At 40.3% G+C, this 15035-nt stretch overlaps 1 protein-coding gene across 1 annotated transcript in view; it reads right to left on the bottom strand.

Annotated features, from left to right (window-relative positions):
• Positions 1 to 379: 379 nt before the first annotated feature.
• Positions 380 to 15035, bottom strand: part of LOC105055832 (vacuolar lysine transporter YPQ1) — a 28460-nt gene continuing 13804 nt past the window's right edge. Inside the window, exons 7-12 of the mRNA XM_010937825.3 lie at positions 1651 to 1752; positions 1450 to 1554; positions 1050 to 1070; positions 892 to 950; positions 716 to 806; positions 380 to 638 (exon numbers count right to left, since the gene is read on the bottom strand). Of these exons, the coding sequence (XP_010936127.2) occupies positions 531 to 638; positions 716 to 806; positions 892 to 950; positions 1050 to 1070; positions 1450 to 1554; positions 1651 to 1752 (486 nt within the window). The 3' untranslated portion in view covers positions 380 to 530. The remainder of the gene's footprint in view (positions 639 to 715; positions 807 to 891; positions 951 to 1049; positions 1071 to 1449; positions 1555 to 1650; positions 1753 to 15035) is intronic.

Raw genomic sequence — 15035 nt, forward strand, 5'->3', positions numbered from 1 at the left:
TAGTGCTATTTTTGCTTTCTCAAATCGTTGTTGTTTTCCAAAATTTTTGCCTAACTTAGACATCGAAGGTTTTCTTGCCATACAAATTTCATCAACCTTCAATGTTGTTCCACTCTTGTTTATTATTTTCAACTTTTAGTATACCGCTTCATCAAAGCACGGACATAGCTAACCTTGCCATCTGCCGGTCCGTCCGACCTTTGGCTAGGATTTTGGCGGCAACAAGTTCCTCACCCTTGTCTTGAGGAACTTATAAATTATAGCTTGAAGAAGTTTCTTATTAGGAAGTGGTAGGTAATATCGTTCGTTTTACTCTTTATTTCTATTTTACGGCGAGGTGTACTGGTAGTGTAGTTGAACAATCGCAAGATTTGCAACATTCCCAAGGAAAAAAGACTTAGATATCCATAATGTGCAGAAATCTGAGTAATATGGGCTACATCCACAATAAAATTCAGATAGAACATAAACAACTATACGAGATTGGCATTTCATCAAACAAACATGCACATCGACTTCTGGACTCCACCTTAGTTTTCAGGCAAGGGACTCTTGATCTCCGTGTAACCCCCACATCCTTCTTCTTCGCGGCTTTCCCTTCTATGCATGTACTTGTAGTAGGTGAACTGTGTGACGATCTATGAAAGTATGTTAAGATCATATATAGAACCATGAAGTTTCCAGGAAATAAGATGAAGAAAGTAACAAAGGATACAAATAAGTCGAGAAGCACACAGACTATTGCATCTAACAACCAAGGGGCATTAGCCCTGATCCTTTCCCATTCGACACTCCTCACAAGTATGCTGCATCCAAATATTCTTGTTAATTATTTGGTGAGTACTCCGCCTCCCAGTTTATCCGATAGAAAGAGAGAGAGAGAGAGAGAACCTTCCGACATAAGTTGCATTAGCAATGAGTGCAAACATGAACATAAGTGGGTTTAAACCCTACAACACAACAAGGTTAGTATACAAAATGCAAAACAGTTTCCGGTTGTCTCACTCCATTTTAAACAACAGGCTGAAAACTGTAGTTACAGATCTTACCTCCACACTCCCTCGTTTAATCTGGAAGACAAAGAAGTATCCATCAAAAATGAGTTGTGAGATGATGATGGCGATGACAAGTGTACAAAATCTAAATCACAAATATGTACTTTCCTTTTTTGTAATAAATATTTACTATCCATTTTTCAGATGCAAGACTGTCCCATGAACGCATATTAAGCTATTAGATTCTGTTATATTCTAGTTAGAAATCACAAAACGGTTCAGATCATTTGTTTCAGAACCTTTTTTTTTTTTTTTTTCTTTTTTTGGTGAATCCTATCATCCATCCATATATTAAGGATATGCATTTTTCTCCCCTTTTTTTGTTTTTTACAATTACATTTTTTCCCTTCGTGACAAATAAAAGCATCTCAGTTTTTTCATAGAAGACACTTACATTTAGGTATATTTGTGGTAAGCGGCCTCCCATATATATGGCAGCCATAATCCATCCCAACAAAAGGCCATAAGAACTACCATCGAATGTCTTCATCCTCTCTTCCTATATTAAAGAGAAAAAGTGCAATATTGATCACTTCAACTTATTAACTATGATTCACAAGGTCATCGATTAATTTTTTTTAACGGTGGAAAATACCTGCAAAATTCTTCTTCCAGCTAAACTGAAGTGTTTTTCCATCATAGCCCTGCTTTGGAAAGGCAAACCAGTTGAACCAAGGATAACTGTTGCATACCCAACCTGTAAAATATTGCGGCCAAAATGTATATTAAATAAATTAAGTTAGTGTTCTACCAAAAAAAAAAAAGGTTAGTTACTAGTGATGCGTTGAAAGGCCAAGACTAAAGCCCTTGGTTGCACTGAACCGTTGCATTGATAATGACTTGTAGAATCAACTAGCTATATGGGACAAGACTTGTACAAAATAGTCATGATTACTACAGAAAACTAAGGTCTAATCTTGAACTGAAGTGATAAGATAAAATAGTATAGTTTTTTTCCCATACGTCGTCTCTTTAACACTCTCTTCATGGCACCCACATACTTTTGTGGGGGTAAATATGCAATTTGATATTATTTGCCCTGTCTCTCTCCTATCAGTGGGGACAAAAGTTAATTACACAACAAATATTTTCTTTCATTTTGTGAAGCAAAACGAAAGATTACTATTTTCTCATTGCTCTGGAGAGAACTAATTGTTAAAATGCTTAAAATAGGTGCATTTGTAACATAATATATTGTTTTTCAAAGTTGGACCATGACATATTAGTTTAGTTCGATTGATTTTATGACTTATGTCCTGGTGGTTAGATTCTTTTAGTTGCACTTGTGGTCAGTTCAGCAAATTTTATAATGTATATATTGTTCTTTTTGGTTGTTGTCCTGGAGAGAGAGAGAATATGGTAGGGGTTATTTTTTATTAAAAAGTGTGGGCGCCATACCTTGACGATGGGACACATGGAGTGTTAAACGAGGAAAAGAGAGAGCAGTGGAGACAAAGAAGTGATGGGGAAGGCGATAATTTTGACATTAACTCCTCTATATTTTCTCTCAAAATTTTCATTGTCTTTTTTTTTAATATAAAAAAAAAAATCATCCAAATTTAATATTAAGAGGAGAGAAAGATAGTACGGAGGGGAAAAACTCTCAGTAGAGAGAAAAAAAAAACCCCATCAAGCTAAGGACATCAAAATTTAAATTTAAAATTTATTTATTAAAAAAATATAATATCAAAATTTAAATTTAAAATTTAAATTTCAAAAAAATAGAAATTCATCTCGTTATTTACAGAAAAAAAAGATAATACTGACCGTCGAAGGAGATCATCGAAACAACATATTTCTGAATAGGAAGAAGACCGACGGCTTCTCAACTAATCAACGACGCTTCAAATATCGTTGTCTGTTCTGCTTTCGTCCTCGATGCCAGCAACTCAGAGAGGAAAATAATATGACAGTTGGAGAGGAAGCGAGCAGCAGGAAGGTCCGGATAGCTGGAGGGTCTGATGCTGGTGGCAAGAAGAAAGAGAGGAAGAGAGAGGAGAAAGAAAAGAATTTTCAGAAGAAGGTCCAACGAGCACCCCGAACTCGACGCTCCAAGAGAAGTGACAACACAGCCACCCAGCAACAACCAGAGAGAGAGGAAGATATTTCCTAGCCAAAGAGAGAGAGGGGAGAAGGGGGGCCTGCATCAGAAAGAAGAGAGAGATGGAGTAAGGGGAGAGATAGAGAGAGAAGGAGGACCGACCAAAGAGAGGGGTGGTGAGAAGGAAGGCTGGCCAAACGCCAGGATCGGGATGAGGAGAGTAGTCTGTCGAAGGAGGTGAGCAGTCTATTGCCAAGGAGGGACAACTCCATCCTCTCTTTCAGATAGAGGAGAGAGAGAAAGAAGAAAAGTCCAGACCAAAGAGAGAGAGGTGAGAAGGGGGTGTTGGGAGTAGGCCGAAAGTCAAGAAGGCCGGCCAGGAGGCCACCCAGCAACAACCAAAGAAAGAAAGAGGGGGATATTGCCTAGCCAAGGAGAGAGGGAGAGGGAGGGGACAAGAGGTATCCGGCATCAAGAAGAAGAGTGTTGGGTGGTGTCTGGTCAGGACACTACCTCTCAAGATCTTTTCAGTACCATGCGATGCAGCAGGAAGAAAGAAAAAATAAAACAAAAAGAAAACAATCAAAATACGTGGATCAGCCATAAAAGGGCTCGCCTCCACGGGGCATGCAAACTTTACTATGAAAAAAAAAAATTTACAAGAGGAGACCTCACCCTCAACCCTTGTACACCCAATTCTCTCTCACCTGAAGTTTTTCTCACAAAAGCTCTCTCTCTTGGAGACCCCCCTGAACCCCTGAAGAGCCTGACGATCGCTGTCCAGGAGCCTCCTGCTCCTTCTCTCACAGTGCTCTCGCCTCTCTCTCTCTTCTCGGATTCGTACGGCGTGAGAAAACCAACCCATGCCTTCACTGTTCGTCACAGGGTCTTTTATAGACCTTAATTACGACTTAGATCATGATTAGGACTCCTTAATCAATCCAAATCACATCCCATACCATCGGATAAAGATCGGGAGCCACCTGGGCCCTTCGATCGCGCTACGGTCCACGGAATAGTATCGTAGACCGCGAGAAACGCGTGGGAAACACCCACGTGGTCCACAGGCCCCGCCGTGGACCGCCCGATCCACGGTGGATCGGGGCAAAGGGGCCAGCAGGCCGCTGGGCCTGGGCTGGCCCGCGCGCACGGGCCTAGGCCGCGCCTGCGGGCGGGACTGCACGCGCCTGGGCCGCGCGCCAGGCTGGGCCAGGCGCCCGCTTGGGCCGCGGGCCTGGGTCGCGCGTCCCGTGTGGGCCTGGGTCGCGCGTCCCGCGCGCCGCCGCCTGCGGCCGCGCTGCTGCTGCCCACCGCCAGTAGCCGGTGGTCCTCCACCGCCTCGAATGTCGTGCCGACTTCAAAAGCTCGTATCTCCTCCATCCGAGCTCCGTTTCGGGTGATCTTAATCTCGTAGGACTCCATTTTTTGCTGCGAATCTCACTGTGGGCTCAATGTGGGCTGAATCTTGAGGCGTCAATCCTAACAATCTCTACCTCGACTCGATATTCGGTCTCCTCCAAACTCTGAGAGCTTCTGGATCTCCTCGCCCCCATGCCCTGGGGCAATCGCCTACTGATCATGGATGGGCAAACATGGGAGTCGAGCCAGGCTGCTCGATCCCATTTCCGTCGTATGCTGTGCTCCTCCTGACCTGAGACCTGCTCGGGGCATCGTCCTGCGGCAATAGGAATCTCACATTGCGACGTCGCCTCTCGTTCTCCCGAGTCTCCTGTCTCATGCCCGATCCGCCTTTTGGAGCTCCACCTCGCTCTGGGCTCCACCTAGCTCCCGAAGCTCCACCTCGCATTGGGCTCCCTGCCAGGTAATAATATCCTTTGCTCCCCTTCTTCCCCTCCAGCACAATCCTATCACCGCATAGCACCCTCAGGATTCCTCCACCAGCTACCGTCCTGTAGCCTTTCGAATGCAGTCTGCTAAGTGAGATAAGATTCTGCCTGAAATCGGGTATGTATTGGACCTCCCCCAATCTCCTCACTGCACCGTTATGTGTCCTCCAGCTGACCGTCCCAATGCCTCTGATTGCACAGCTCGATCCATCCGGCAGATATACAGTACCCTCACTATTCTCCAGGGAGTCAAGCTGCTCCTCTCTGCAACATACATGATAGGGGCATGCAGAATCTAATATCCACTGCTGGGAAGAAGTAGATACCTCGTCAGATATCTCCAGGACATCTCCATCTGAATCACTGCCGGCCGTCGCTACAGCAGCCACCGTCCAATTTTTCAGTTGAGGGCAATCTCTGGCTAGATGCCCCAACTCCTCACACCGGTAACACCTGGTTTTGCTCAAGTCCCTCTTGGACTTAGACCGCCCTCGTTGCGATCTCCTGTCGCTCTGTCTACCGCCTCTTGCTCCTCCAGAAGCCACCAAAGTTGAGCTACCGCCACCTGAGCTCGAAGCTGGGTTCTCCCTCCTGAGAACCTCGTTCTGGAGTATCACTGCGGTGACCTCGTCCATCTTGATAGTGCTCTTCCCCACTAGAAGAGCAGTCACCAAGGACTCGTACGAAGGGGGAAGCGACGCCAGCAAAACCAGCGCCCTGGTCTTCTTCTCAATATTCTCACCAATGCTGAGGAGGTCGGTGAGGATCTTCTGAAAGTGGCTCAGATGCTCCTGCACGCTCTGTCCCTCAGTCATCCGCAGTTGGTAAAACTGCCTCCAGAGGAAAAGAGTGTTGGTGAGAGACTTCGCCATGTACAACTCCTCGAGCTTCGATCACAGCACCGTCGGAGAAGTCTCGCTCAGCACATGGATCACCACCTCATCCGTCAGGTATATGCGGATGGTACTCACCACCTGCATCTGTAGTCATTTTCAATCCCGCACCTCCATGGTGGTCGGCTTCTCATCGCACAAGAGAGAATCAATCAACCCCTGTTGGATGAGCACGTCCTTCACCCTTGCCTGCCACAAGGAGAAATTGCTCTTACCATCGAACTTGTTGATCTCCATCTTGATTGTTCCTGTTTTCTCCATCTTCAGTCTTGCTCACCACCACTGCAATCTGCGTCCTTGTACCGCCTTGCTCTGATACCACTTGTTGGGTGGATGTCTGGCCAGGATACCACCTCCCAAGATCTTTTCAGTACCACGCGATGCAGCAGAAAGAAAGAAGAAACAAAATAAAAAGAAAACAATCAAAATACGTGGATCAGCCACAAAAGGGCTCGTCTCCACGGGGCATGCAAACTTCACTATGAAAAAGAAAATTTTACAAGATGAGACCTCACCCTCAACTCTTGTACACCCAATTCTCTCTCACCTAAAGTTTTCCTCACAAAAGCTCTCTCTCTCTTGGAGACCCCCCCTGAACCCCTGAAGAGCCTGACGACCGCTGTCCAGGAGCCTCCTGCTCCTTCTCTCACAGTGCTCTCGCCTCTCTCTCTCTTCTCAGATTCGTACGGTGCGAGAAAACCAACCCACGCCTTCACTGTTCATCACAGGGCCTTTTATAGACCTTAATCATGACTTAGATCATGATTAGGACTCCTTAATCAACCCAAATAACGTCCCAGACCGTCGGATCAAGATCGGGAGCCACCTGGGCCCTCCGATCGTGCTACGGTCCACGGAATAGTACCGTGGACCGTGAGAAACGCATGGAAAATGCCCACGCGGTCCACAAGCCCCGCCGTGGACCGCCCGGTCCACGGTGGACTGGGGCAAAGGGGCCAGCAGGCCGCTGGGCCTGGGCCGCGCCTGTGCGCGCCCGCCTGGGCGCGCGCCTGGGTCGCGCGTCCCGCGCGGGCCTGGGTCGTGCGTCCCGCGCGCCGTCGCCTGCGGCCGCGCCGCTGCCGCGCGCCGCCAGTTGCCGGCGGTCCTCCGCCGCCTCGAATGTCATGCCGACTTCAAAAGCTCGTATCTCCTCTATTCGAGCTCCGTTTCGGGTAATCTTGATCTCGTAGGATTTCGTTTTTCACCGTGAATCTCACTGTGGGCTCAATATGGGCTGAATCTTGAGGCATCAAATCCTAACAAAGAGGAAAGAGATAGAGGAGCAAGATAAGAGAAAGAGAGAGAAGGGGGACCATCCGTTAGAGAAATGGCGATAGGGGAGACTGACCAGACGCCAGTGAGCTAGAGGAGTAGTCCACCAGAGGAGGTGGGCCGGCCGTTGCCAAGGAGGGGCAACTCCTTCCTCCAAAGAGAGAGAAGAGATGGAGAGGCGCCATTCATCGAATTGGGGCTTGGCCGAAGGAGGTGAGAAGAGAAAAAAATCCTAGCCAGAGAGGAGGGAGAAGATCCTGACCAGAGAAGCGGGAGAGGGGCCCGATTAGAGGAAAAAGAACTCAGTTGAGGAAGGAGAGATCTTGAGGCCGAAGGAAGGGAGAAGAGAAACATGGGGAGGAAGGTTGGTCCGCCGTGGGTTCCGACGATTGGCCCATCACCGAGGAAGATTGATGACATCCTGCGGAACACCAATAGCAAAAGGAGCATGGGGGAGTCTCAAGAACAGTAGTCCTTGTTAGATTATTTCTAATAGGATCAAGTGTATGATTATTGGAATACCAAAATAATTAATCAAAAGTTAGAGGAATACCTGTTTGCACCATTATGGAATACACAAATATGTATTTTGTGCTTGGTCTTTCTCTCAAGAAACCTTGCTCTAATGACGGCTATCAATGGAGCAAGCATCTAAAAAATTAGGTTTTAAAGAAGGGACCTAGCCTATTTATAATGGTTTACTGGTGCTTCCCATTACGGGCTCTATAAAATTCAGTAGCCTACACTTACCGTCCAATCAAGCTTTAAACAAGAGATACACTGGGCTTTTAATTTTATGATCACAAACAGCCCATAATTTGATCTCATCGGATCATGTCACAACCCAATTTTATTAAATACAAATCATACAATTAATGAAAGTTCAAATTTTAATAAAATTTTTTAACATTCTTCCACTTGGGGGATATTAATTGTAGTTTTTTTTAAAATAATAATAAAACTAACTCTCGGGTAGACAATAAAATTTTGATGTGGTCATATTTTAAAAATAAAAGATCCTGAGATAAAACCTCAACAACAATCCAGCCAATATGGCCATCAGTAATGAATCATGATAATCATTATGCAATGCTACTGACACAAGACTAATTCATGGTTACAATTACTAACAACCATATCAACACAGATCACTAGTCTGATAGTGTGACAGGAATAGCACCTAATAAATGATCTCAAAATATGTGCTATATCTATGTCGGTCCTCATCATGATTTTTCTTTAATCTTATGTTTTAATAAAAGCTAGAGAAATCCCACGACTTCAAAAGAAGCCTATATGTCTCCAAACAAAGTGTCGAGATCTCATGATAGTAAAATAAGACATACCCATACGACTGTCATTTTCAAGATAAATATTTATTCTTGAGACACCATATTGTATTTTGTTTTATATGTATATATAAATCATACAAGAATAAAATCTATTAATTAATAAAGCAGTCAGTCACAAGTAAAATTTATTTATCAAGTCAATATATAAAAACATAAACTCAAAAAATATTAAACTCTCACTAACCCAATAAATCAAAAGACTATAAACTCAAAAAATATTAAACTATAACTAACCCAATAAATCAAAAGACTCTAAAATACCCATATTCTCAACATGTTTCATGAAAACTATGGGTCTTAGCCCTTTAGTTAGGGGATCAGCAAGCATTGACTCTGTACCAATGTACGTTACTAGAATATCTTTTTTTTTTACTAGGTCCCTGACTATAAGATATTTGATCTCCATGTGCTTGGACCTACTACTGATCTTGTTGTTCTTTGAATAACAGATAGCAGCACTATTATTGCAGTAGATCATCAGTGGCTTTGAGATGGAGTCGATTATAAGAAATCTAGAAATAAAATTCTTCAACCATATAGCTTGACAGGCTGCTCCATAGCATGCCACAAACTCAGTATACATAGTGTTGAGTTCCGGACATGCAGTGAAAATCAATTTTTTAAAATTTTAAAACAAACAAATCAATAGCTTTAACAGTTAAAACTATCGAATCGAAATTCAAATCTTAGAATCATCTTGCCGATGTCGATCAAAACAAAACAAGCATGCAAAGGGATAGAATTTTATACTTTCACTAAAAAGCAATATGGCATGATGGTGATCTCCATGAGACTCCAAAGTAAAAGTCCTCTAATGGTAATCCACATAAAAGTTGGTCAAAGTCCATCCTAACCAGTGTACTGTCGCAGCCTTGTCTTCTCAAGAACACTGCCAGCTTCGAACATAAAGTATGATCATACCAAAGTCCAGTCATCTTCGATTTTGTCACCAAAATTATATCAAGAAGACACTCTTCAGATGTATTATAACCTAGGATTTGATTTTGAGCTCTAACATATGAAAAAATCAAATTTTAGGGCACACTAGCAACACTTGCTAATTCTCTCACCACCCTTCTTATAACTTTTGCCTCTCAATTTTTTCTTATCTTTTTCTCAAATTTTTTTCAATTTTTTTTTTCTTTTACATGCCACTTATCTATGATTTTCATCCAAAATTTAGCACCTGGTCTATATGGGATGCCCCATATAAATAGGTGACCATGGGACGTGAGGAAGGACCCAAGGGGCACCAACCTTTGGCGCTCCACCTTCTCACATGATGAAATAAATCATCATATTTTATTTATGGTATAGAAGAGCCTTCACACAGAAGGACTCCTCCTCTTCTATGTCCCAAAAAAATTTTATGTAAAAGCAGTATGAAATAAATAGAGTTCTGGATGAGAGAACGAGATGATAAGATAAGAGCCTTCATTAAGAAGGACTCTTTATCTTCTCACATTAATTAAGAGGGGGCGGCAACATTATTTTGGTGTGAAATCTGGTGGGTGCAGAGAAGTCCTTCCATACTTGAAACTGTTTCAAGTTAGATAAGAACCCAATTAAATTGGACCCAATTCTATTAGGTCAAAAATAACTGGTCTAGTTTAGCTCAAACACTTTGAACTGAACCAATTTAAGAACTTGGGTTAATGCAATATGCTAGCATATCAAATTAATCTTTAAAATTTATATTAAATTTTAATTAAATCAGATCAAGATCAAATCTTAAAGTGTATGATCCATTGAATTTCAAATCTAGCCAGTAGTGGATCTAGACTCTCGACATAACTGTAATTTGATCAGATTAGATCAGCCAAAAAATCTCAATCAACTAGGACTCTTTCTAATTAATTCTCAAACTAAACTCTTTTAATTCTGATGAGTCCACAAGTCAAGATTGATATCTTGCAATGTATCATAACTATCTGAAAGATTTAAAATTTTGATAGAAAATTATCAAAATACTCTTCAGTGATAAGTTATCGTGTAATTCAATTCTTCAGTCAAACAATATTCCAGATGAGCTGTGGGTATGAAAATATGTCAAACCCAATTGCTTATCTATTTGTATCTCGATCAGAAGGTGATAATTTAGTTGATGATATATTAATTTTTTTTTAATAATCATTCTGCTTTGGCCAAAGATTTTCAGAATCATTGACCTATGAGATCACATAGGATATTCGCTCTCCTTATTAGAAGTGACTGATCCTTTATTGATCACTCACAATCTTCATACACACTTCACCACATTCAGAACACCCCATACAAGGATCAAAGAATCAAGTTAGGAAGTGAACCAAAATATAGATTCATGTACGTAAGATACCATGGCGATCTTAGGTCAAAGGATCACTTACACAACTCTTACTAGAGAATCATCAGCTGATATGTAAATAAGACTTCATCAGATGTTCTCTCGCAGGTCTATTCAGGGAACTCATTCTCTAATGAGCATCCATATCCTTATATTAGTGTTACCACACAAGTGGTTGTGAGATCAACTATCCTCATTTTTGAGCATACATAGGACATGTCAGTCTTACCGGTATCATTGATCTCTGACTCAATGAACTAACCATTGAGAATATTTTAGGTCATGGCTATCAAGATTTTAGGTCTCACTGACGTAATCTTATTATGGCCCAAAAATTATTGTCCAGACCTATGGGATTCATTATAATCTTAAAAACAATAAGACGCAGCATATAATGAATCAAAAATATCTATTTTATTAATAATATTAATGTCAATTATATGAGTCTAAAGATAAATTACAAAAAATATCCTCTCGCATTCCATATGCGATTGGCTTGTAGGATATTGTTCTTTCAATTTTTCACTTGTACTAAAGCCAATCGTCCTTATACTTGATGCCCATGCAATCAAGGTGGCGGTCAAACTGCTACACTGACAAGGTCTTAGTAAACAGATCCGCTATATTGTTCTTGGTATCAACTCACTTTACATTACATCTTTCGACTATCTCCCGAATGAGGTGGAATCATCTTAGAATGTACTTGAATTTATGATGAGATCTCGATTCTTTAGCTTAAGCAACTTTCTCAGTATTATCACAATAAAGAGGCACTGACTGTTCAATTTTTGGAATCACACCCAATTTTGAGATTAATTTTTTCATCCAGACGATCTCCTTAGCAGCCTCACTAGCAGCAATGTACTCAGCCTCAGTGATCAAGTCAGCAATAGTTTACTGTTTAGAACTCTTCCAACTTAAGGCACCATCATACAAGGTGAACACATATCCAGATATAAACTTGCTATCATCCAGATCAGATTGAAAACTAGAATCAATATAACATTCTAGTTTTACATCAGATCATATATTAGAAAAGCATCTCTAATCTTTTTCAAGTATTTGAGTATGTTTTTCACAGCTTTTCAATGATCCTCTTTGGGGTCAGCCTAAAATCTACTTACAATGTCCAAACATAAGCCACATCAGGCTTGATACATAATATAGTATACATGATTGATCCTATAGCAGAAGCATAAGAAATAAAACTCATTATATTTCTCTCTTCAGGTATTTTAGGAGACATCTTCTTAGAGTATTGTATGCTATGACTTATGGGCAAGTAACCTCTTTTATTTGCCTCCATGTTGAACCTCTTCAATACAAGATCTATGTACCGAGACTGGGACAAGTCTAGCATCCTTTTTGATCTATCCTATAGATCTTTATACCCAGTATATAGGATGCTTCATCCGAATCTTTCATGAAAAATTTTTGTGATAGCTATGTCTTGACTGATTGCAACATCGAGATATTATTCTCAATGAGTAGTATGTCATCCATATACAAAATCAAGAAGACAACAGCACTCCCACTAGTCTTCTTGTATATACAAAGTTCATCCATATTTTTAATAAAGCCAAACGATTTGACTGTCTCATCAAAATGGATGTTCCAGCTCCTCGATACTTGTTTTAATCCATAAATGGATCTATTCAATTTGCATATCTGATTTGCTCTCCCATTAGAGATAAATCTCTTTGACTGAGTCATATAGACTTCTTCCTTAAAGTTTTCATTGAGAAAGACAGTTTGACATCTATCTGCCAGATCTTATAGTCATGGTATGCAGTAATAGCAAGCATTATCCGAATAGACTTGAGCATGGCTACTGAAGAAAAGATTTCTTCATAATCAACATTTATTTTTGTCTGAAATTTTTTACCACCAGTCTGATCTTATAGGTCTCCATCTAGCTATCTGCTCCAATCTTTCTTTTGAAGACTCATTTACAGCCTATTGGGGTCACACCCTCAGGCGCATCAACCAAAGTCCAAACTTGATTGGTATACATGGAGTCTATTTTGAATTTTCTGGCATTGAGCCATTTATCAGAGTCACTACTCATGATAGCTTTCGAATAGGTCGGGAGATCATCATTTTCAATGATGTGGGATGTGTTGTTATTCTCAATGATAAATTCATTTCTGAGTAGTACATTACGCACTCTACTTGACCTTTGGAGAAGATGTATGTGTAGTGGCTGTGCCTTAACAATGGATACATCTGGTTGAGAATCATTTTGTGAGTCCTGGATAGATTGTAGGTTTTGAATTTCTTAAGTTAACAGACCTCCCACTGCCTCCTTCTTGGATAAACTTTTTTTTCAAGAAAATGCATACCTACCAACAAACACCTTTTGTGGAGTAGGGTGATAAAAGTACTATCCTATACTCTCCTTGGGATAACCCATAAACCTGTATTTTTCTGATCTAGCATCCAGCTTATATCCATTAACATTTTTTACATAAGCCGGATAACCCCAAATCTTAATATGATTAAGACTGGGTCTAGCTTTTTTCTTTCCATATCTTATATGCTATAGACAGATTTGGAGGTACTTTATTTAAAACATACGCTGCGGCCTCGAGAGCATATTTTCAAAAGAAGATCGAAAGATCCATGAAACATATCATGGACCACACCATATCTAATAAGATGCGATTCCTCATTTTTGCAATTTATTTAATTGTGGAGTGTAAGGAGGTATCTACTGAGAGAGTATTTCATTTTGTTTAAATAATCGAAGAACTCGTTAGTCAAGTATTCTCCTCCTCGATCAGATCGAAGAGCTTTAATACTTTTATCAGTTTGTTTCTCAACATTTTTTGATACTCTTTAAATTTGTCAAAGACTTCAGATTTATATTTCATTAAATACACATATCCAAACCTAGACATATCATCAGTAAATATGATGAAGTAAGAGTATCCACCTCTAACTTGAGTCGACATTGGACCACAAATATCAGTATGTATAAGTCCAAAATGTCACTCATCCTTTTCTCATGTCCAGTAAATAGAGTCTTGATCATTTTACCTATGAGATAAGATTCATAAGTTTCATATGATTCAAAATCAAAAGTATCAAAAATTTATCTTTATATAATTTGTTAATTCTTGACTTATTTATATGACCAAGTCGGCAATGTCAGAGGTATGTGACATTCACATCCTCACTCTTTCTTTTCTTCATATTATCAATATGAAGTACGTTATCATTAAGTGGTAGAAATAAAAGATCATTATCAATATAAATATTTTCGTAAAATTCATCAAAAAAATATATAGAACAACCATTGTTCTTTGCTTTTATTTCAAATCCTTGTTCTAATAATAATGGCACAGAAATAATATTTCTAACGATATTAGGAATATAATAACAGATCTTTAATTTCAAAATTTTGTCTGAAGATAACTTCAAAATTCTGTTCTCATGTTTCGGCCTGAATGGACTTCTACTAGTACCGAACAGCTCAAAGTCACCTTTATTCAGACTCTTTATTTTCTACAGATCTTACAATGATTTACAAAGGTGTGAGCCACAGGCGATATCCAATATCCAAAATCTGAAATTGAAGTACTTAATGATAAGTTAGTTTGTATCATATACAAACTTTTACAATATTTACCGATTTCACAGTTGAAGGTATTCCTCGTAATTTTTTTTTCAGTGTCCCTCCTTGCCACAGTGATAGTAAGTACCTTTGGCAGAGACCTTCTTCGTCTTCTTCTTGGAGATGCCAGCCTTAGAGTTCAGCTTTTTCTTAGAGCCCTTCTTGTCTTTTTTTTGTTGATCTTATCGACAAGAAGAACCAAACTTTTTCATTCTTGAAATGGCTCTATGTTATTTTCAACATATTCAGTAGCTTAGGCAGGCTAGTATTCAGTTTGTTCATATGATAGTTTATGACAAACTGAGAGGAGTCGGAAAGAGACTGCAGATCAAATCCTGGCTAAGTTCACTATTCATGACAAAATCTAATTATCCCAGATGAGTGATTAAATCAATCATCTTTAGGAATGTGTTTACACAAAGATGCCTTCAGTCATGCGATACAGAATAACTGCTTAAATATCTCATATCTAGCAGTTGATTTTATTTCTCATATAACTCCTTAAGATTAAGGAGTATAAAGGGAACATCCATTTCTCATGCTACCTCTGAAGCACGTTGCTCATCGAGACAAGCATGATGCATTTGATAGTCACACTTCATCTTTCTACTCTTATATGTGGCTCTTTCCTCCTCG

The sequence above is a fragment of the Elaeis guineensis genome, chromosome 13 (genome assembly GCF_000442705.2).
Source record: "Elaeis guineensis isolate ETL-2024a chromosome 13, EG11, whole genome shotgun sequence".
Lineage (NCBI taxonomy): Eukaryota > Viridiplantae > Streptophyta > Magnoliopsida > Arecales > Arecaceae > Elaeis > Elaeis guineensis.